This window comes from Octopus bimaculoides, chromosome 10 (assembly GCF_046866305.1).
Source record: "Octopus bimaculoides isolate indiv1 chromosome 10, ASM4686630v1, whole genome shotgun sequence".
Classification (NCBI taxonomy): domain Eukaryota; kingdom Metazoa; phylum Mollusca; class Cephalopoda; order Octopoda; family Octopodidae; genus Octopus; species Octopus bimaculoides.
The window spans coordinates 17,981,506-18,003,904 of record NC_142937.1 but is presented as its reverse complement, the minus strand read 5'-3'; the positions used below and the strand labels follow the sequence as shown (position 1 = coordinate 18,003,904).

The 22,399-nt window shown below is 34.2% G+C and overlaps 1 protein-coding gene across 4 annotated transcripts in view; it reads right to left on the bottom strand.

Moving 5' to 3' along the window:
- Nucleotides 1-3,043: 3,043 nt before the first annotated feature.
- Nucleotides 3,044-22,399, bottom strand: part of LOC106883981 (dynein axonemal heavy chain 7) — a 138,101-nt gene continuing 118,745 nt past the window's right edge. Inside the window, exons 63-72 of one of the 4 annotated variants that reach the window (XM_089358436.1) lie at nt 21,824-21,985; nt 20,490-20,690; nt 18,602-18,763; nt 15,024-15,212; nt 14,256-14,393; nt 8,714-8,944; nt 6,329-6,481; nt 4,595-4,772; nt 4,285-4,388; nt 3,044-3,337 (exon numbers count right to left, since the gene is read on the bottom strand). In XM_089358436.1, coding sequence (XP_089214562.1) covers nt 3,131-3,337; nt 4,285-4,388; nt 4,595-4,772; nt 6,329-6,481; nt 8,714-8,944; nt 14,256-14,393; nt 15,024-15,212; nt 18,602-18,763; nt 20,490-20,690; nt 21,824-21,985 — 1,725 coding nt within the window. In that variant the 3' untranslated portion in view covers nt 3,044-3,130. Of the gene's footprint in view, nt 3,338-4,284; nt 4,389-4,594; nt 4,773-6,328; nt 6,482-8,713; nt 8,945-9,116; nt 9,276-13,978; nt 14,033-14,054; nt 14,079-14,255; nt 14,394-15,023; nt 15,213-18,601; nt 18,764-20,489; nt 20,691-21,823; nt 21,986-22,399 lie in introns of those variants that run through there. The other 3 variants (XM_089358438.1, XM_089358437.1, XM_089358439.1) reach the window with 3 other exon arrangements.

Here is a 22,399-nt window from a genome sequence, read left to right as displayed (position 1 = left end):
CTACAAGTTACTGAGGATATGGTTTTCATTGTTTCGAAAGAAATCTTCTTAGAGTTATTTCCCTTACTTTTTTCTTTTTTTCCAGTTTAAAAATATCTTCCAAGAGTTTTCAGCTTCGACTTGCTTAGTTGATCAAAATTTTTCAACTCACTATATTACGTATGTGAATTTGAGACCCTATCATACTTATACTTAAAATATAGGACGCTCCCTTGAGATAGTTTCCTCTAAACCATATTGTTTACAATTAATAGATACAAGTATTATATAGCACCTTGGGCAAGTTGTCTTCTATAACCGCAGACTGATCAAATCTTTGCAAACGCAAGTGATGAACAGAACTGAAAGAAGCTCGTCGTAAATATGTGTGTCTCCTTGTCTTGACATCACATTACAATTGTTAGCAAGTGTCACTATCATAGAAGTAGCATGTTTGTTTCCAGTCTTCCATGAAAATATATCTACCAAAGAAGAAATATTACTTGGCTTAAAAACCATTGAGGGTTAGTGAGAGGTGGGACATCTGGCCATAGAAAATCTGCCTCAGCGTATTCTGTCTGACCCATGCAAGCATGGAAAAGTGGATGTTAAAATGATGACTGATAGATACCATCATCACTTGATATCTGTTTCCCATGCTAGCATGGTCTGAACGATTTGACACAATCCCATGAACCACAGAGTTGCATCAAGCTCCAATGTCATCATTGGCATAGCTTCTATGACTGGACGCCCTTCCTAATTCTAACCACTTTACAGAGTGTAGTGGGTACTTTATTCATGCCATTGGTACTGGTGAGGTTGCCAAGTAGCTTGCAAGATAGCAAAAGAACAAAAAAAAATCCCTCAACTGAAGAGGGGGAGATGGCTTTATGCCAGATGTGGAGAGGTTGAAGTATGAGAGAAGCACAAGTACGTGTCTTGTTAGAGAGATATAGTTACTTCACATTATAAAAGAGTTGCTGGGGAGGAGATAAAAGATGGGTTGCCAGAGCAAACTTTTCTGGTACATGAAGGTAAGCATAAGAAAGGATTCAAACAGTGAATGAGAGAGGAATAATATGGTGGTAGGAGTGAGTGATGAACAAGGATGGAGGTACAGTTGATGGGAAACACCAGTATGGAGAGAGGGTAAAAGAGATAGAAATGGCTTAGGAAGGAAGACAGAGCAGAAAGCGGTGATAATATGCAAGCTGTAGGAGCAGTGGGGAAGTAGATGTAGAGATACATAAGGTTGGCCATAGTGAGGGAGGTGTGATGGCAGATATGAGAGGGCATTGAGAATGATAGCAGATATGAAAGGTGTTAAGGTGGAGTATGGCAGAGGAGAGGAAGAGATAACTGAAGGCACAGAAAGGAGTTAATTGGTGAATATAATGCAAGAGGAAAATGGATGATAAGAATGAGGGATAGACATGGTGCTGGGAAAGGAAGGAAAGAAAGGTAAGGTGCATAATATATGCTGATTCTCTTCTCAAGTGATTACAGCAGATGAGTAGTGTCAGAGATAGAGGAGGGATGGAACTTGGTGGGGTATTAGAGGAATAAGATGTGGGGAATGCTTGCAGGGTAGAATTTGTGTAGGGGCAGGGCCCACATCTACAAGCATAACCAAAATGCCCTTAGGACATCATTTATACTGCGATGGGCAGGTCTTCTTGACTACAGCAAATTATTATCTTTGTCCTTTGTCATCTTCTCCATGAGTCTCACAGTATCTTGAGATCAACCTTCACTACTTCATCCCATGTCTTCCTGGGTTTCCCTCTTTCACAAGTAAAAAGCACCATCCGAAAGTGGCCGATGCCAGTAACCCCTGACTGGCTCTCATGCCAGTGGCATGTAAAAAGCACTATCCAAACGTTATTGATACCAGTACCCACTGACTGGCCCCCATGCTGGTGGCACATAAAAAGCACTATCCAAGCGTGATCAATGCCAGGCTCACCTGACTGGCTCCTGTGCCAGTGGTGCATAAAAAGTACCCACTACACTCTTGGAGTGGTTGGTGTTAGGAAGGGTATCCAGCCATAGAAACATTGCCAGATCAAATTGGAGCCTGGTGCAACTGCTGGCTCTCCAGACCTCAGTCAAACGGTCCAACCCATGCCAGCATGGAAAACGGACGTTAAACAATGATGATGATGATGATGACAACGACAAGTGCCATCCACTCTAAGAGACTGGCACTTCTTTATGCAGCTGTCCTCATCCATATGCAGCTGTCCTCATCCATATGCATCATATCACCAAACCAGGGTAGACTTCTGTCTTGCACACAACATCTGATTCCTCTTATACTAAATTTTTCTCTCAATATATTAGTTCTTTGTTATACATGCAAACTGACATTACCCATCCAATGGAGCATATTAGCTTCATCCCTTTCTAATCTTCACAAGTCCCCTGCACCCATGGCCCATGTTTCACTACCATGTAGAATAGCTGTTTGTACACAAGCATCATGCAATCTGCCTTTCATTCTGAGTATAAGATATTTTGTTGCCAACGAAAATAATAAACTCTCTCTGAACTTTCTTCATCCTATTCTTATTCTCACAACTATTTTCAGAACATCTTTGTCCACAATTAATTAGATCACTGGTCACCTAGGTAATCTACTACCTCTAGGGAATCACCAGTTCATTCAAGAAAATTTATTTCCAATGAGTCCTTAATGTTTATTGCTCCTCAATAAATAAGATAAATATATAAATATTTAATAAAACAAACATCTTTTACCACTACTACTACTACAGACAAAATAATACACAGAATTAACTCCACCAAGGTCGAGTTTGCCATTCATTCTTTCAGGGGTCGATAAATTAAGTACTAGTTGCATACTGGGGTCAATCTAATCAATTGGGCCCCTCCCCCAAAATTTCAGGCCTTGTGCCAAGTGTAGAAAAGAATACACAGAATTAACTCCCCTGAAATTCTAGCTTATATCAAAGTTAAACTAAATAACACAACATAATGTGACTGGTACTCTACCATGTCTGTCACACGACTGCTGCTAAGAATAAATATAAAACATATATACAGAAATATCATTTTTAATTGCTTATTCATTTGTGTAAAATATATAAATTGATAGTTGTAACTCTGGCATTAGTAAGAGTTCTGATCAGTTGTTCAGTTGGCACAGCAAGGCAACACCTCTGCAGATCCAATGATTCTGGGGTTTGGTTGTTGGCAGCATCATGGCTATGACAAAGTTGGTCGAATGGCCAGTAGTCGAAAGTGTTCCTCGACGCTCACTTGTCTTGTAAACTGGACATTTGTAGCAATATTTTTCGGGCACCATATCTTTCTTAAGTGGTTTCAACCATATCTAAAAATAATAATAATAATAATAATATTTCAAGATTGAAGTTACTCTTTGTGAAGGTAAAGAAACAAGAAGAAGAGCACAACTGTTATTGGTAATAAATAGAGATTGACTCTGTTTATTAAAATGAAAATGAAACAAATGAACAATATTTCGACACTCTGTGTGTCTTTTACAAGTTCAAAATATAAAATGAAATCAAATTCAAAAATAGGAAATGCTGAAACATTCAAAATTAAACTGGAATAACTGCATTTATTTCCAAGTCATACAACTTCATTTTGTCCACCTTGATAAAAAAAAAATATTGGATATTTGTTGCCTAGTCAAAGGAAACTGAGACTAAAATTAATACCTTTTGGTTTATATTGTCAAAACAATAATGAGAAAGTCAATAAAACTCTGCCAATTTCCAACAACTAATGTTCCAGTAGTTGTATTAAGTGAATGCCCACTCTTTGAATTCTAGTATATGACACAGACACTTGTATTCTTAATGTAAATCCTTTGGCAGAATAGGTAAGATACAGAATGTGACAAGGTTGGCCCTTTTATTTACAAGTACAGACCATTCTGAAGGACTTTTATATAGTTTTTATCAACCCATTTCACTATAAAGCTGGTGTTTAAAATATAAATCAACCATTCTGTTAACATATTTCTGTTGAAACAGACTACTTTTGTTTCAATTAATTTTTAAAATAATGAAATTATTAAGCTGATGTTTGAAACATGATATGGAATTTTGATGGAAGATTTTAATTTAGACCACTTTAAAACAGGAAATTTGTATCATAGAACCAGGGATGGTCTCAGGTGGGTTAGTATCAAAAGGGTTAAAAGGATGTTTTGTTTCTAAACATGACTACATGGTTTGAAAAGTTATAATCTAACAGAATGTAATTTCAATTATTCTATCATTGAAGTTGAATTTAAAATCAATAACTTACAACTGGAACAGTATCATATAAGACTTTTGGAAAAGATTCTGCAAGTTTTTTGTCTTGTCTGTCCCATCGTGCACCATCAAGGTAAAGTCCATGCACAAAAATGCCTGTGAATAAAGAAAATCAAATAATGCATTACAAAATGTGCAGTAGTAAATTTCCCAGATTTCATCACTCTCATCCTTGTTGTAACCATGACCACCACATCACAACTACTACCACCATTATTACCACAACCACCACTACAACCAGTAGATATATATCAACTGGAAAATTTATGTAAAAATAATAAAAATCCAAGGAATTTCATTACCATCCTCCGGTGGTTGGGGATACTCTTTGTCTTCTAACACTTCATAGTCAAACACCAATAAATCAATTGGTATAGTGTACTTCCTAGCATAGTTTTGCTGGGCACCAGTCAGAAAAGCTTGTGTGAAATAAAAACCAGATAACCAAAATACAGAGGGAGGACCATCTTCATACCATTCCTAAAATAAGAGTAAAAAAGAAAGTTCATAGATTTATGAGAGTTTGGAAATTTAAAAAAAAATTGTATGTTATTTTAACTAGACATAGGCACAAGTATGGCTGTGTGGTAAGAAGCTTACTTCCCAACCACATGGTCCCAGGTTCAGTCCAACTGTGTAGCACCTTGGACAAGTATCCTTTATAGCCTTGGGCTAACCAAAGCAATGTGAGTAGATTTGGTAGATGCAAACTGAAAGAAGCCCATTGTATATATGTGTGAGTGTATGTGTGTGCTTTGGTTGGCCTGAGGTGATAGTAGAAGACACTTACCCAAAGTGCCACATAGTGGAACTGAAACCAGAATCATGCGTTTGAGAAGCAGCTTCTTACCACACAGCCACTCATGCACCTATATACATATATATATATATATATATATATATGTATATATATGTATATATATATATATATATATATATATATATATATATATATATATATATATATATATATATATATATATATATATATATATATATATAAATGAAATATTCAAACACTGAGATTTGAAGTTAGATGTCACTACTGTTCATATCATCTGTGGATAAATTCAAAATTTGATGATATCGCCAGTAGTAGCATTGGTGGAACGCAGTTATGATAGCTTTAAGGAGCTATGAAATATCGTAATGATGCTTAATGAGCATCTACCCGCTAGAAATAAGAGCCAAGTCTTAAGTAATCCACCGTAGTGCACCATATATATATATATATATATATATATATATATATATATATATATATATATATATATATATATATATATATTATATATATATATATATATTTATATATATATAAATATTTATATATATATATATATTTATATATATATATATATTTATATATATATATATATATATTTATATATATATATATATATATTTATATATATATATATATATATTTATATATATATATATATATTTATATATATATATATATATTTATATATATATATATATATTTATATATATTTATATATATATATATATATATATATATATATATATATATATATATATATATATATATATATATATATATATTTATATATATATATATATATATTTATATATATATATATATATATATATTTATATATATATATATTTATATATATTTATATATATATATATTTATATATATATATATTTATATATATATATATTTATATATATATATATTTATATATATATATATATATATATATATATATATATATATATATATATATATATTTATATATATATATATTTATATATATATATATTTATATATATATATATATATATATATATATATATTTATATATATATATATTTATATATATATATATATATTTATATATATATATATTTATATATATATATATATATATATTTATATATATATATATTTATATATATATATATATATATATATATATATATATATATATATATATATATATATATATATATATATATATATATATATATATATATTATTGTTATACAATCTGCATTTTATATACCTGTAAAAACTTCAGTCTGCTCAGGAAATCTGTAATGTAACTTCCCAAAGGTTTCAGCGATGGATATGACTTGTTCATCCACATGCCTGGGATTTTCCCTTTGAGAATATTTAAAACAACAGCCTCCAAGTCACTTGACATCACTACTAAGCCCTAAAGAAATATAAGAGGAATTAATGAAGTATTCAGGTCATACCACAATTTTAAACTTTAAAACTTTTTAAGACACTATCGTATGTTAAATTCAAATTATGATGAAAGTAAACAAAGTTTGCTTTAGAATCGTTGAGATGTATTGAAAGATAAGGAAATAATTTTATTCTCAAACGCAGGATATTGCTAATTAGAATCATCCTGCATTTGAGAATAAAATTATTTCCTTATATTTAAAACTTTTGAAATATTTCTGTTGAAATACACAGCCTTTGGTTCAATTAATTTAGAAAATAATGAAGAGTTTAATGAAATAACTTGGTCCTTATTGACTTGGTGTTTCAAACAAGAACTGTTGCAAATTTTGGTACAAGGCTAGCAATTTTAGGGGTAGGGGTCAGTTGATTTCATTGACCTCAGTGATCAACTAGTACATATTTTATTATCTCCAAAAGGATGAAAGGCAAAGTCAACTTTAGCAGAATTTGATCTCAAGTTGTAAAGAGTTGGAAGAAATGCTACTAAATATTTTGTCTGATGCAATAATGATGCTACGGTCCTCATTTAGGCCATATTAAAACCTGCAACTAGTATCAAGGAACCAAAGGCAGTCTCAAGCAGGTTGGAATCAAGAGGGTTACAATTTAATGTGATTGTATTTATGATTTCTCACCATTTTTATAAAGTTCCAAACACTAATTTTATAATAAAAAAGCCAATTATTTCAGTAAATTCATCGAAATTTTTGACTGTTTTCAAAATTAATCAAAACACACAGCAGTGTATTGCATAAGAAATATGGTCACAAAAGGAATAGAACGGCCAGACAAAAGGAATAGAACGGCCAGACAAAAGGAATAGAACGGCCAGACAAAAGGAATAGAACGGCCAGACTAAGCAGCAGCACAATGAAGACATAACAGAAAAGATTTCAATATATATCAAATAGCAATGGTTAAAGTGATTGACTCTTGATATAAAAGAAGAGAAATCAAAGAATAACAGTTACTTAGAATCTTCATCCTTTCCACCACTGCTATTGTCATCATCACGATTTTAACAACCATTTTTCCATACATACATGGATTAGATGAGTCCTTTCCTACATTTATAGTGTTCCTTTGTCATCTCTGTTATGAGGTTCAACTTCTAGAGACAGACCAGTCTTTGCCACATTTGTCCATATCCTCTTTGGTCTTCCTCTTCTGTTGGATCTTTCTACATGAATCTTGTGGTACTTCAATGCATATTCTATCTCTACCCAGTATAGCTGTCACTCTTGCATATTATAGTCGATTCCTCTTATAACCTGTTTTTCTGTCAGCTCATCTATGCTTTGAGTAATCATTTGAATATATCAACTGTGCTATATGTGAAAATTAAGAGTAAGAGCATTCTAATAACTTAGAGAACAGAAGAAAGGCAATGCTCTGTCAGCATATCTTCAGCCACATAATTTTGGGGTTCAGTCCCAGAGCATGAGACCTTGGGCAAGTGTCTTCTACTATAGTTTTAGGGCAAACAAAGCCTTGTGAGTGGGCTTTGTAAATGTGAACTGAAATCATACAAGCAGGACCATTTGTTTCCAATTTACCATGAAAAAATGTCCAGTAAAGGGGAACTGCTACCTTACATGCAAACAAGTGAGGGTTGGCAGCAGGAAATGCATCCAGCTGTAGAAAATCTGCCACAACAAATTTCAGCCAACCCATGCAAGCAAGGAAAAAGGGGACATTAAAACAGTGATAGGCTCTTTGAGCAACAGAATTGCCAAATCATTGACTTAGTGTAAATGGTTGAATATTCCACAAACAATTGTACTCTTAATGTAATCCTGATGTAGAATCAGTGAGACATTAGGTGAAAAAGTGCATAACACAGGATGAGTCAAGACTTGGTTTTTGAACAACTGTTACAGTTTATTAGACAGGTGGTGGTTGTGGTGATGATGATGAAAACAACAACGATGACGACAACAATGACTATGGTGATAATGATAACAACAACGATGGTGACAAGGATAACGATGATGACAACTATGACAATGATGATAATGATGATGATGACAACAATGATGATGACAATGATGATGATGATGATGACGACAATGACAACAACAACGACAATGATGATAATGATGATGATGACAACAACGATGATGATGATGATGATGATGATGATGATGAAGCTGAATATTTTTCTTTCATTTTATTTTTACACTTCTTAAAATACCTTGATTGCTTTCCGTATATCCTTGAGACTGGATCGAATCACAATCAGCAACTTGTTGAACCTCACCATCTCCTGTACCAACACGGTGTTCATGCTTTGCTTGTATGAAGTTGGATATTTGAAATTAGCCTCGTTAATATCAAAATCATCTGGAAGCTTGTTGATGATGTCTGTTGCAACTTCATCCACAATGTCGTCTATTGTTTTCCCAGCACTTGAGGCAGTTTTTGCCTGAAACAAAGACATAGACTGGGATTGCAAACATTGTCACTCTCACTTGATCTTGGGACTGTGTGTTTGTGTCTATGTTCCTTGATAATGAGTTGGAAAAATAAATCTTTTAATTTAAATCAATGAGAAAGAAGTTTTTATACAATGGTACAAGGGCAACCTCTACATAGTCATTCAGCCTGCTAGAAATAGTTGCCTAATATCCCTCAAAGTATTTCTCATTGTTTTGAAATGGAATGTAGTCCAAGATGATTGATGCATGAAAAGACAAAATGGTCCTGGGTGGAACACCTTTTGATCATAAGTGTGTTCAGTCAAGGCACACCTGGGGCTAAAAGACAGAACATGTAAAAATACAAAGCATATAGGAAACATATACATGGTTACTTAACCTGCTAGAAACAGGAGTCAAATCCTTCATCATACTTCATCCACCATATTAGAAGAGAGGTAAAAAAGAGATCACTGTCATCTGCAAGTATAGCTTGGTGACATGTACCATATTGTCACTAATTGTTTTTAGATGCCTATGTAGTCACAAGCAGACATAGGCATCATTTTGGTACTCTCACTCGTCCAGATTGTGACATCCGGAGAAGAGAGGGAGCTGCATCATCACTCAGTCAGTAATCCTTTTCAACTTATTAGATCGCAGCAACATGAAAAGAAGGGCTATGCTCAAGGACACACTGCACCACTCAGTCCAGGAATTGAACCCACAGCATTATGATCATTAACAGAATATTCTAACCACTAGACCATGTGTCTTTATCGCACTATTTTAAGAAAGGGAAAGACACATTCAATAATATGGTCTAGCCCTGATGTACATGTCTGAAAAGAAAAAATGTGGTGGGGTGGTCATGCCTGCAATATGTTTCATTATAAATCTACTCAGTCTAGGACTGAGCAACACCATAGAAGTCATGAAGAAATCCATAGGTGCAGGTGGGGTTGTGTGGTAAGAAGTTTGTATCCCAAACACAAGGCTCTAGGTTCAGTCCCACTGTGTGGCACCTTGGTCAAGTGTCTTCTACTTAAGCTTAATTAAATTTTCACATTTTATATATACATATACGTATATATATATATATATAAAATTCAATTGTCACTAATTGTGACTGATGATGCAGAGTAGTTCTTACATTACTAGAAATAAGAGTTTACAAATCCCTTAGCTGCAAGGAAGCACAATTCCATACACTGACAGGGGAGATAACTGCCCCACAGTGAGCGAGATCATCATACTAGTCTAGTTTCACTTAAAATTAATGCTCATCAGTAGTGACCATTCCATTGCTGGACGATTTGGCTAAATCCCAACTGTCAGTATATAGTAATAGCAACATTAATCAGTGGCTGATTCAGCAAAATGGTAACGTGAAAATTATAAAATAATGAAGGTTTCTATACGCAATATAAAACTGAAAAGGAAAAATTCAGTTGTCACTAATTATGACTGATGGTGCAGGGTAGCACCTAAATTGTTAGAATTAAGAGTTTTATATATATAGACACACACACACACACACACACACACACACACACAAACACAGACACACACACAGACACACACACACACATATAGATAGAACAGACAGATACATACATAGATACATACTTCTATATAATGATGATTACTGTACTTCATCAGCAGGCATATAGATATTTATATATAAATACACACATACATATATATCTAGATATCTACACACACATACATTCACATACATATACATATCATTAAATATGCCATATAAAAAGAAAACAATACTCCTGCTCATAAAACAGAATTCAAATTAAAAAAAGGACAAATAAATAGTTGAGTTATTGTTTAAGAAACTGTTAGTGAAAAATGCAAATAAAATTACTTGGAGATCCAGTAAAATATATTAAATATTGTCAGAACTGATTAGAATTATTATTATATATATTTAGTGGTTATTCTGCTCAATGTCTGTAACAAAGCTTAGCTTTACTTCTGACAAGCAAGCTGATACAGATAGTGAATTAGAGAGTGAGAAAAATGATTTATAGAATGATTAATTAAAATGATTTATGGGATTTCATTAAGGATGCTAGTGATAATTTGTATTAGCAAGAATCAATTTGTCATAGTTTAAAAAAACAAAATAAGTCATGTTAGTTCTGGAAAGAAATACCAAACATTTTCAAGCAAAGCCATTCACTGAAGAATTATTAGTTGTTGTTATTTGAGATAAGTCTGTTTTCTAATGCTTACCCGTTTCTGTGGAGAGGAAGCCATGGACATTGAATTTCAGATCAGGAAGTTTACAGTAAATTAAATTAGTAGAAGAATAAACCACAAGAAGCCATGTAAGTTAGCAAACAATGTAGCAATATATATATTGAAAGGAGGCAACACAGGAGAGACAAGTTTTAACAATTGTATTAGCTTAATGTTTAAAAGGAAGGAAAAGAGTCTTGATGTTTCGGATGCTAGTCCTTCATCAAAAGAAAAATAAAGGAGAGTAAAGGAGGAAAGTGAAAGAGAAAAAGTGGTTGCAGGGAAAAGAAAATGGACAAGGGGTTTAGGGGCCAGGTGAGAAAGTGGTCCTGTGGTGGGGAGTGAGTTAAGAAAAGTGGCATGTATGCATATACACACACACACTTACATACCCACATATATACAAAGGTGTACAATTTATCACTATTCAGTGTTTCTAGTGTACATTATTAAAAAAAATCTAGGAGGAATGATGCAGAAACTCATCAGTTTCAAAACAGTGAACAAACTGTGCAACACATACTAACCATATCGAATATTTTTCTCCTCAAAGCATGTGTGTGTGCCTATTATGTGTGTGTCTATGTGCACTTTAATTATAGGTTAACAAGGCATGTGAAGAGATCCTCATGGTACACTCAAACAATTGTGTAGATCTTCACATGAAACCATTGGTTGCTTTGTTAACCACAAATAAAGAATATTTATCCACCAATGCAGTGTTGAATATTCGTTCTCTCACTGTTCAATAGTAGCATATATATATGTGTGTTTATTAAACTTTAAAGTCACTGTCAACTGTTTCCTAGTAAAAGTTTAAATATGTACCCTACTAAAAAATAATGAATAATCCTTCAGCTTAATGCTGTTTTTATATGTAACTAAGAACAAATATATACATATATATATATATATATATATATATATATATATATATATATATATATATAAAGTATTTTGAAGATAAGCAACAAAAATTCAATAGGTTATAGCAGTACGTACGTTTCATACAAGCTTCATTTATTCATGTAGTGAGAAAACCACATGAAAACATCTCGACTATGCTGCTGTTCAACGTTGAACAGCAGCATAGTCGAGATGGTATGTTTTCTTCTCTTGCTCTTGTTTTTTGCAAACATCTTCAAAATGACTTTCTAAAATGAAATTCCATTATGCAGCTGAGGAATACATTTTCATTGTACATTCTATGTGGTGTTCTCACTACATGAATAAATGAAGCTTGTACGAAACGTACGTACTGCTATAACCTATTGAATTTTTGTTGCTTATCTTCAAATTTTATTCACCAAATCTCTTGATTTTGCTTTTGGTTTTTACCCTACCAAATTCTGGTGCCTCAAACATTTTAAGTACCACATTTAATCTTTTGATTAAATCTATATTATTATTATATATATAAAGTATATATATATATACACACATACAAACATACATACATGCCTGCACACATACACACACACACACACACACATATACCACATACACACAAGGGAATAACCTAGTTACTTGTTTCAATGCTACACTCTTCAGGTTTATATGTGGTTACTATCCTAAAGCAGATTCCTGCATAAATTTGATATTACAGTGAAAAATAATGCAGTATAAAAAGACACAATGAAGCTACATTTCAATTGTGTGCCCAAAACTCAAGCCTAATAGAAATGCTTTGGAAAATATTAATGTATGGTGTGAGGTAACAACTAGCAATATGAGAGTTGCTTGAACAAATAGAGCTCCTCACTGTACATATAATTTTGGTTGATTCCAGTCTGAATCCATCTGACTTATTTGTACAGTGAACCATGGCAGGAATTATTCAACTTGGTTAGAATTACATAAATAAAACTAATTCTGCTACAAACATTCAGTGGACCAGGTCATTGGGTTGAGGGTAACTTTCTTCTTTCCACCAGTATCGGAGGCTCTGAAAATAGTTGAAGGTGCTACCCTCCTTTCTCTGACTAAGCTTCACACACCCATTCTCTCCCAAGAAAGAAAGAGAATGATAGAAAAAGTGAAAGAAAGAAAGATGGACGGATGGATGGATGGATGGATGGATGGGTGGGTGGACAGATAGAGAAAGAAGGAGGAAGAGAGAAAAAAGAAAGAAGGAAGGAAGGAAGGAAGGAAAGAAAGAAATCTTCTCTAAGCTAGAACACTGTCATGGCTAGCAACACAGCACAGTGATGGCAAAAGAAGCAATAGCCAATAGTTTTTGGGGAGTTCATTTCTCTATTAACTTAACCAAGTCTAACTTTCCTGTTTGCCAGACAGTTACAAGCATTTATTTATTTATTTGTTTGTTTTCTTGTTTGTTTGTATACTTATTTATTTTGCTTTCACACAGAGATAATCAGTTTTGTCATCATAACAATGGAAATCTCTCTTTATATACATATGGCCCAGTGGTTAGAGCAGCGGACTCGCGGTCATAGGATTGCGGTTTTGATTCCTAGACCGGGTGTTGTGAGTGTTTATTGAGCGAAAACACCTAAAGCTCCACGAGGCTCTGGCAGGGGATGGTGGCGAACCCTGCTGTACACTTCCACCACAACTTTCTCTCACTCTTTCTTCCTGTTTCTGTTGTACCTGTATTTCAAAGGGCCAGCCTTGTCACACTGAATATCCCCGAGAACTACGTTAAGGGTACACGTGTCTGTGGAGTGCTCAGCGACTTGCATGTTAATTTCACGAGCAGGCTGTTCCGTTGATTGGATCAACTGGAACCCTCGACGTCGTAAGCGACGGAGTGCCAACAAAAAAAAAAACATATGTATCACTTACAAGAAAGGGAGTCTTCTCTGCAGTTGTATGACATGCTAGAAATAGAAGTCAAACTTTCTTCAAGTCATAATTCTACAACCCCTAAAGAACAAAAACAATGGATAATGCAGTTCTACAAACACCAATACTGAATAAAAGATGGAATGTTCAAAGCTTTTGGTTATAGTTTTGCTCAATCAGGGATCCTTGAGAGGTAAACAAAAACAGCAGCAGCACACAAGCAGTGATCAATGCTAAGCGTTTGAAGTGATGACCTACCTGAGTCAAAAGGATGTTATCAAACAACAACTGTGTTTCTGTGCGATCTTTTGTAATGTCAGCATTTGCATTCATTCCAAAGATTTCAGGTGTTGGGTTCAGAGGTAGCTCTTTTGTGTAAGAAATATAGTTTTCATACTAAGAAAATAAAAATATTTGGAATATATATATATATATATATATATATATATATATATATATATATATATGTATGTATGTATATAATAAAGGTTATGAAGGGTAATGGAGTCAACCAGACCCTAATGATACAGGTAATACCGAGTAAGTGCTGTATACTGACTAGTTTTGCCCCAGATGTGGTTGCAACATGAATGGGGAATATAACACGGGTCATGTATTAGCGTGTGTATATATAAAAAAAGAATGAGATAAAGAGACCAATGGCATAAGTAAATTTATATTTTAAGTAGATTTATATTTTAAGTAGAATGTCTTACAGCTGTTTCAAGGAAAATTCAATGTATCCCTTCATCGGAGACGGTAATAGTAGAAGATAAGGATTTTTACATCTGTATGAGGAGATTCGCAGTAATATATGCATATCTATTTAATTTTTTTTTTTAGCTCACTCATTACAAACATCTTAAAATTTCTAGTCATAGGTATTCATGTATAGTGCGATAATTTCATTTCATAATTTAAAAACTTCAATAAAAAGGATTGTAAATCAATAATAAAAGATAAAACAGTTGAAACACAAAGGAATCTCATTAACAAAAAATAAAATTAGATAATGGAATTCCTTACTTCACCATCCTCAGGAGCTTTGTATATTTGACTGATTTCATCAAAATAATATTGCTCGTTGTATATTATATCTGGGCAGTAAAATTTTTGGAGCAAGGTCAACAGAGTTCTGCGATCCCATTCATCAGTGACACGTCCACCATAGTTACATTCACCAGTCAGATAGAGCAATGCTTCATATTGAACTTCCTGAATACAAGAAATATATGGAATCATGTAAATAAGCATCAAATCATATGACAAGTGGCCATTTCACATCACTCCATCAGCATGTACATGTGTGTGTATTTATATCATCATCATTTAGAAGGCAACCAAGCAAACTGTTACATGTATATATATATATATATATATATATATATATATATATATATATATATATATATATATATTGAGAGAGGGAGAGAGATACAGATAGACAGATATAGATAAATATATATAAACAGACAACTATGCATAGACAGAGAGACAGACAGATAAGTTAGTTTTTATGTTCAGTTCAATGATGACTGAGCTGACCAAAACATCAAAGTCACTGTCAATCATATTCTTGTCAAATATATATATATATACATATATATAGGCGCAGGCATGGCTGTGTGGTTAGGAAGCTTGCTTCCCAGCTACATGGTTTCGGGTTCAGTCCCATCGCGTGGCACCTCGGGCAAGCGTCTTCTGCTATAGCCCCGGGCTGACCAAAGCTTTGTGATTGAATTTGGTAGGCAGAAGTTACTGCCGCATGTGTATATGTCTGTGTATGCGCTTGTGCCTCTCCAAAAGAGAGTGAGGGATATATATATATATATGTATATATATATATATATATATATATATATATATATATATATATATATATATACATACATATACATATATATATATATATATATATATATATATATATATATATATATATATATATATACAAATGGCAAGAAGAAAATGGAGGGGATTCAGAGATAGTATGCATCAACTGTTACACATTATATTATGTCTATTTATTTATTTAAAAAAATTATGAGAAGATATGTACATATGTAAAGATTGTGTTTTACATACATAAGTACCAGTAATTTCTAGAATAGAAAAAGAAGAACAGTTCCTTATATCTTCTGACATATATTTCCCCCTGTATTGCCCCTATACTTAGGTTAAAAATATACAGTTGATTCCCCTAATTAGACAAATACATATGTTACATTTATTGTATGTGGTCTTATTCCTTTGTAATAACTTATTTTTCGTATGCAGTCTATTAAGATTACATCATCATCATCATCGTTTAACGTCCGCTTTCCATGCTAGCATGGGTTGGACGATTTGACTGAGGACTGGTGAAACCGGATGGCAACACCAGGCTCCAGTCTGATTTGGCAGAGTTTCTACAGCTGGATGCCCTTCCTAACGCCAACCACTCAGAGAGTGTAGTGGGTGCTTTTACGTGTCACCCGCACGAAAACGGCCACGCTCGAAATGGTGTCTTTTATGTGCCACCCGCACAAGCCAGTCCAGGGGCACTGGCAACGATCTCGCTCGAAAATCCTACAGGAGCCAGTCAGGCGGTACTGGCAACGGCCACGCTCAAAATGGTGCATCTCATGTGCCACCCGCACAAGAACCAGTCCAGGGGCACTGGCAACGATCTTACTTGGCTTGCCGGGTCTTCTCACGCACAGCACATTTCCAAAGGTCTCGGTCAGTAGTCATCGCCTCGGTGAGGCCCAATGTACGAAGGTCTTGCCTCACCACCTCAGCCCAGGTCTTCCTGGGCCTACCTCTTCCACGGGTTCCCTCAACTGTTAGGGTGTGGCACTTTTTCACGCAGCTATCCTCCTCCATTCTCACCACATGTCCATACCAGCGCAATCGTCTCTCTTGCATGCCACAACTGATGCTTCTAATGTTCAGCTTTTCTCTCAAGATACTTACACTCTGACGGGTATTCACATTGACATTACACATCCAACGGAGCATACTGGCTTCATTCCTTGCGAGCTTACGTATGTCCTCAGCAGTTACAGCCCATGTTTCACTGCCATGTAGCATGGTTGTTCGTACGCATGCGTCATACAGTCTGCCTTTTACTCTGAGTGAGAGTCCCTTTGTCGCCAGCAGGGGTAAGAGCTCACTCCAACCTATCGTACTCACTAACTTATCCATTTATCCACACTTATATTATCTAATTTAATTTAATTTAATTTAATCTAATCAAATCTAGTTTCGATATTAATTTTTACTCTTCTACCTGCCCATAGTTGAGTTCTTTGTCACTGGTGGGGCTGAAAGTGTGACATCTGGTCTAGAGGTCTCATGGCTGTTGAAAAAGCAAAACAACATCAACCAGGTCAAAACCAGAGGGGAAACATGTTTTTAGCTCATTGTTGATACACTCGTGGGTTGGGAGATATCTGCTTGTAGGGTAGGGTAGGGTAGGGACCAGGGTGAGAGTGGGTTGGTATAGAGATGTCGGAGTGAGAATGGTGATGGCACCTAATGGGGAAGGATTAACATTAACATCATGCGAGGTATACATATATGTACTTATATATTCACATACATACATCATCATAATAGTTACATCCTCATTACACAAGAAAAGCCATTGCCAAAAAGACTTACTGAAATGATTCATTATTGATGCCATGTGATGCCCTTATATGACTTTTAAGCCCAGCCAAAGTTTTACACATTTTATTACATATTGCACAGCTGTGCTGGCTGGTAGGAGAACACACACACACACACACACACACATGCACACATGCACACATGTGCATGCACAAAGGCTTGCATATATATATATGTGATATCTTTCATCAGTATATGATGTGCTGTGATGAGTGTGATATGCATCAAACTAAGTGGTTTTTCTCATTGCAATCCTTTATAGCATTTATTTCCCAAAACTTTAATCAATATGAATATCAATGACCTGATACTGACATTGATTTACCTTTATCACATTTTTAAAAAATCAATGTCCTCATTTATCGATCATGTTATTTGATATTTAGAGACTATCTGAATTATAAGAATATTTTCCTCACGTTTAATGTTTAAAATTCATGTAAATCAGCTTTTCTGATAGGATTAAAACCAAGGTCATCTCTTGTAAAATAATTTGAATATTTTTCACCTTAAAACCTACATTTTCTTTCCGTAGCTAAGCTAGTTACAAGATATATTTGAATATTTGATCATTTATGTGCGTAGAATCACATAAGTATCTGCATTTTTTTCATTAGAATATGCAGGTAAGGATATAAAAAAAAAACATGAACTCTACATCATAAGAATATGCAGAATATGAGAATAATTTTAGAACAGAATCACTGCACACAGCAGTGTAAAATGGTGAAGAAATTCATACTTTACAGCAAATAAAGAACTATAAATGAGCAAACAAAGAAGACTTGTTATGTGGTTGCTCAGCATGACAGAAATAACAGCTAAGTTTCCCTCATATCACAAGATAAATAAGATTGGATGGTCATAGCTGAAATGCTTAGACCTTTGGTCTACACAGCCAAAAGTGACCTGAGGATTGAACAACAACAATGATAACAAAAGTAACTTACATCATATTGGTTAAGGAACATCGATAATTGTTGAACACTGATTCTTAAATCGGTTTCGTTGAACTCATATGGAATATTCCATCCAAGTGGTCCAAACTTCCGTCTCTCTTGCACCAAAGCATGGAAGAAGCAAAGTCCATAAAGCATTTTCTTGAATGCTTGCTGAAAACAAAAGAAATTTAAAAGAAAGACATTTATTTAAAAAAAAAAAACGCTTTTAGTTTTCCATTTTTGTTACAATAATTCCATATATTTTCACCATGTAACACATTATACCTATACTCCTAGTTCTACAACTATTGCACACTAGTACAGCCATCACTGCTAAAATGATGAACTACAGAGGGAGGCTCTTGACCTGCTAGAAGTAGCAGCCAATTCTCCCTCAAATTGGACCCTTCCACCTTAAAAAAACAAAGGTGTCATTAAATAATATAGTTCAAGGTGTTTTAAATCAGTTTAAAAAATAACAAATAAAAAAGACGGCTGCTATCATTGGAACATCTTTGGTTAAAGATCTGCTGCACCAGGGCAAAGCTGGGTCCAAACTAGTCAAGGGCAAACTGCGACCTGTGGAAATTTCTAAGTGGCATGCCAACAAAAAAATTAACTTGAATTTCTTTAAAAAAGTGTGGCTTACTTGATGATGAGCCATGTCTTTTGCATCCCACTTGCTGATAAAAGTTACTTATACCCAGTCTAAACAATAACAACAACAACAACACTACCATGACTCCCTCTACAGAAACTATTTCTTTTTTAAGAAATTCAAATTTTGTTACAAAGCCAGAAATCTGTTGCAGAAGAGTAAAGTCCAGGGGTGTCAAACTTGTTTGGCTTTGCAATCTGGACTGAATCATAAATTAGACCTCATGGGTTAAATAGGGACAATGATCCCTAAAATCCCCCTACATAATGTAGGCCATAATAAATGGATGATAACTTTATTAATAATAAAGAAAAGAAGGAATACAAAGTGTTAGCAAAGTTTGTGTGCAGACGTGTGGGAAAAATTGATCCTTACGGTGTGTGTGTGTGTATATATATATATATATATATATATATATATATATATATATATAGATAGATAGATAGATAGATAGATAGATCGATCGATCGATAGATAGATAGATAGATAAACAGATAAGACCATATATACATGACCATATACACACACACACACACTTCACACACACGCAAGGACACATATGGAGACACACATCCATACATAACAGGCAGACATAATTTGTTTATCTTCTTTTCTACTTGATTATTTATATGGATAATCCAAGGCTATGGACAAAGACACTTGCTCAATATATAAATATATATATATATATATATATATATATATATATATATATATATATATATATACATATATATATATATATATATATATATATATATATATATACTGAGCAAGTGCCTTTGTCCATAGCCTTGGATCATCCAAAGCATTGTGAATGTATTTTGATGGATAGAAACAAGTGTGTTGAAACCTGTTAAAAGAACCATTCCTCTTATTGAGTGTTAAACATAACCCATCACCCAATCACCCAGTTTAACACTATTATCTGGCTTATTGGTGCCACCAGCAGAGTCAGTATACTATAGGCATTCAGCATAGGCCTATCCATGCAAAGTATTTCATAAATATAAATCGTAAATTAGTTAACAAACCCAGCACTTAACTGGTCCCTATTTTACACTCGTAAGGTGGAAGGAAAACATCAATCTCAATAAAGATTCAAACTCCTCTCTTCCTCACACCAACCTTAAAAAAAGGGCAATGCTCGTTATTATTTTAAAGATGATTGGCTTTGCCCTTCCTTCTTCTAATTAAGTAGTTATATAAAAGAAAGAAAATATATTGAAATATACTCACAGGATTTTGTGATCCTTCAAAAAATTCTGCGTCCGATATTGGATCACTGAGATAAGATCTTACAATGTTGGCTTTCAATCCCTTGGGTGGTTCATTGGTCATTTTGACACCATTTTGTAAGATAGAAACAGGGAATGTCGTTGATGGGTAACTGGTTAACCATAATCGGAAGTCTGGATGAGTCCGCTCTGGATGAAATTCCTGAGAAACATTTCAAAAGATATAAATCATTGATGAGTTAGAATTCTTCAAAGGGGAGTTGATTTAAATAGGATGTAATATATTTCTTTGTGAGTGGAATCTGGCACACAGGATCTGTGGATATTTGTTGTACGTGAATAGGTATTGTGTTTGTGTTGAGACTTTTTGACATATATCAGCAGATGATATATAAACACTGGGGTAGAACCAACACAAAGTCCACTGAGTATAGAAACTCTCTTATCACTTCCACTGTCAGAAATTTAGAGAAACACTATTGATAGTTCCAAGACCTCCAAAACTGGTGGAAGACACAGAGACAGAAATCATGAATTATGGGTTGTCTTTAGACCAGAGACTTGGTCCAAATGCCAACAACAAAGAGGGTTCTTATAAAGGCACACAATAGTCACTTCCACTGTCAGAAATGTAGAGAGCCAGAGATTTGTTAACAAGATACTATTGTTCACAAATTGTGATATATTTTATATTACAATTTAGCTCTTTCCCTTTTACAGTTTGAATTCAAATCCAATCAGGTCAACTTTCACACATCACACTCTTTTTTTTGTTGATTTAATCACACTTTAGAAATTTTGATTGAAGGTTGAGTGCTACTGAGTGGAAAGGAAAGAGAGAATTAACCTTTTCATTACCATATTTTTGCTTTTCTTTCAATTGATTTTGAAAATAATGAAGAATTTAGTACAGCAACTTAGTCATTATTAAGCCGGTGTTTGGAACATAGGTTAACATGAAATTTTGAAGGTAGGTTTTAATTTAGATCATTTTAAAACAGGAAGTTTGCATCATACAACTAAGAGTGGTCTAAAATAGGTTGGTTTCAAAAGGGTTAAAACTTGAGTTAAAGGAAATAATAAGTGCTAAGCATTGTCAAACAAAACACTGAACTCAGAAACTACTGACTTCATAAAAATATTGCTTTTATGATTTGCTTTGTAAGATAGAAACAGGGAATGTCGTTGATGGGTAACTGGTTAACCATACCAATTACCACATTCTTGACCTTCCTGCCTGACAACACACACCTCACAATCTACATCACCCATTTACCGCAATCTTTCTAACTTGTCTGTTTATAGTTGGAAATATTTCAATCAATTTAAACATACTTCACAGACTCTCTCTAAAGTTGGCATCCAAGATGAAGCTAAATGGCAATTCTGTAGCAGTACCCAACAGCCTTCTTTAACAGCATTTTGAATCATCTTTAGGGCAATAGGTCCTTGACCTTGTCCTAAAGACAGTGAATCAAATTTGGAACCACCAAAACCCTACAATGAAAAAAAATATACATAAATATAGAACATGTAGGAGACATTCTTTAACTCTTGTAACCGTATTGTCTTTGTTCCAATGAATTTTGAAAATAACAAGGAATTTAGTAAAATAACTTTGTCATTATTAAGCTGTAATCAAGAAGTTTGTATCATAGAAACAGGGAGGGAAGGGTGGATGGATACATACATACATACATACATACATACATACATACATACATACACACACACACACACACGCACACACACACACACACACACACACACACACGTGTGTCATTGTCATCATTTAACATCCATATTCCATACTGGTATGGGTTGGATGGTATGACAGGATCCAACTAGCTGGAGGGCTGTATTGAACTCCTATATCTGCTTTAGCATGGTTTCTATAGCTGGATGCCCTTC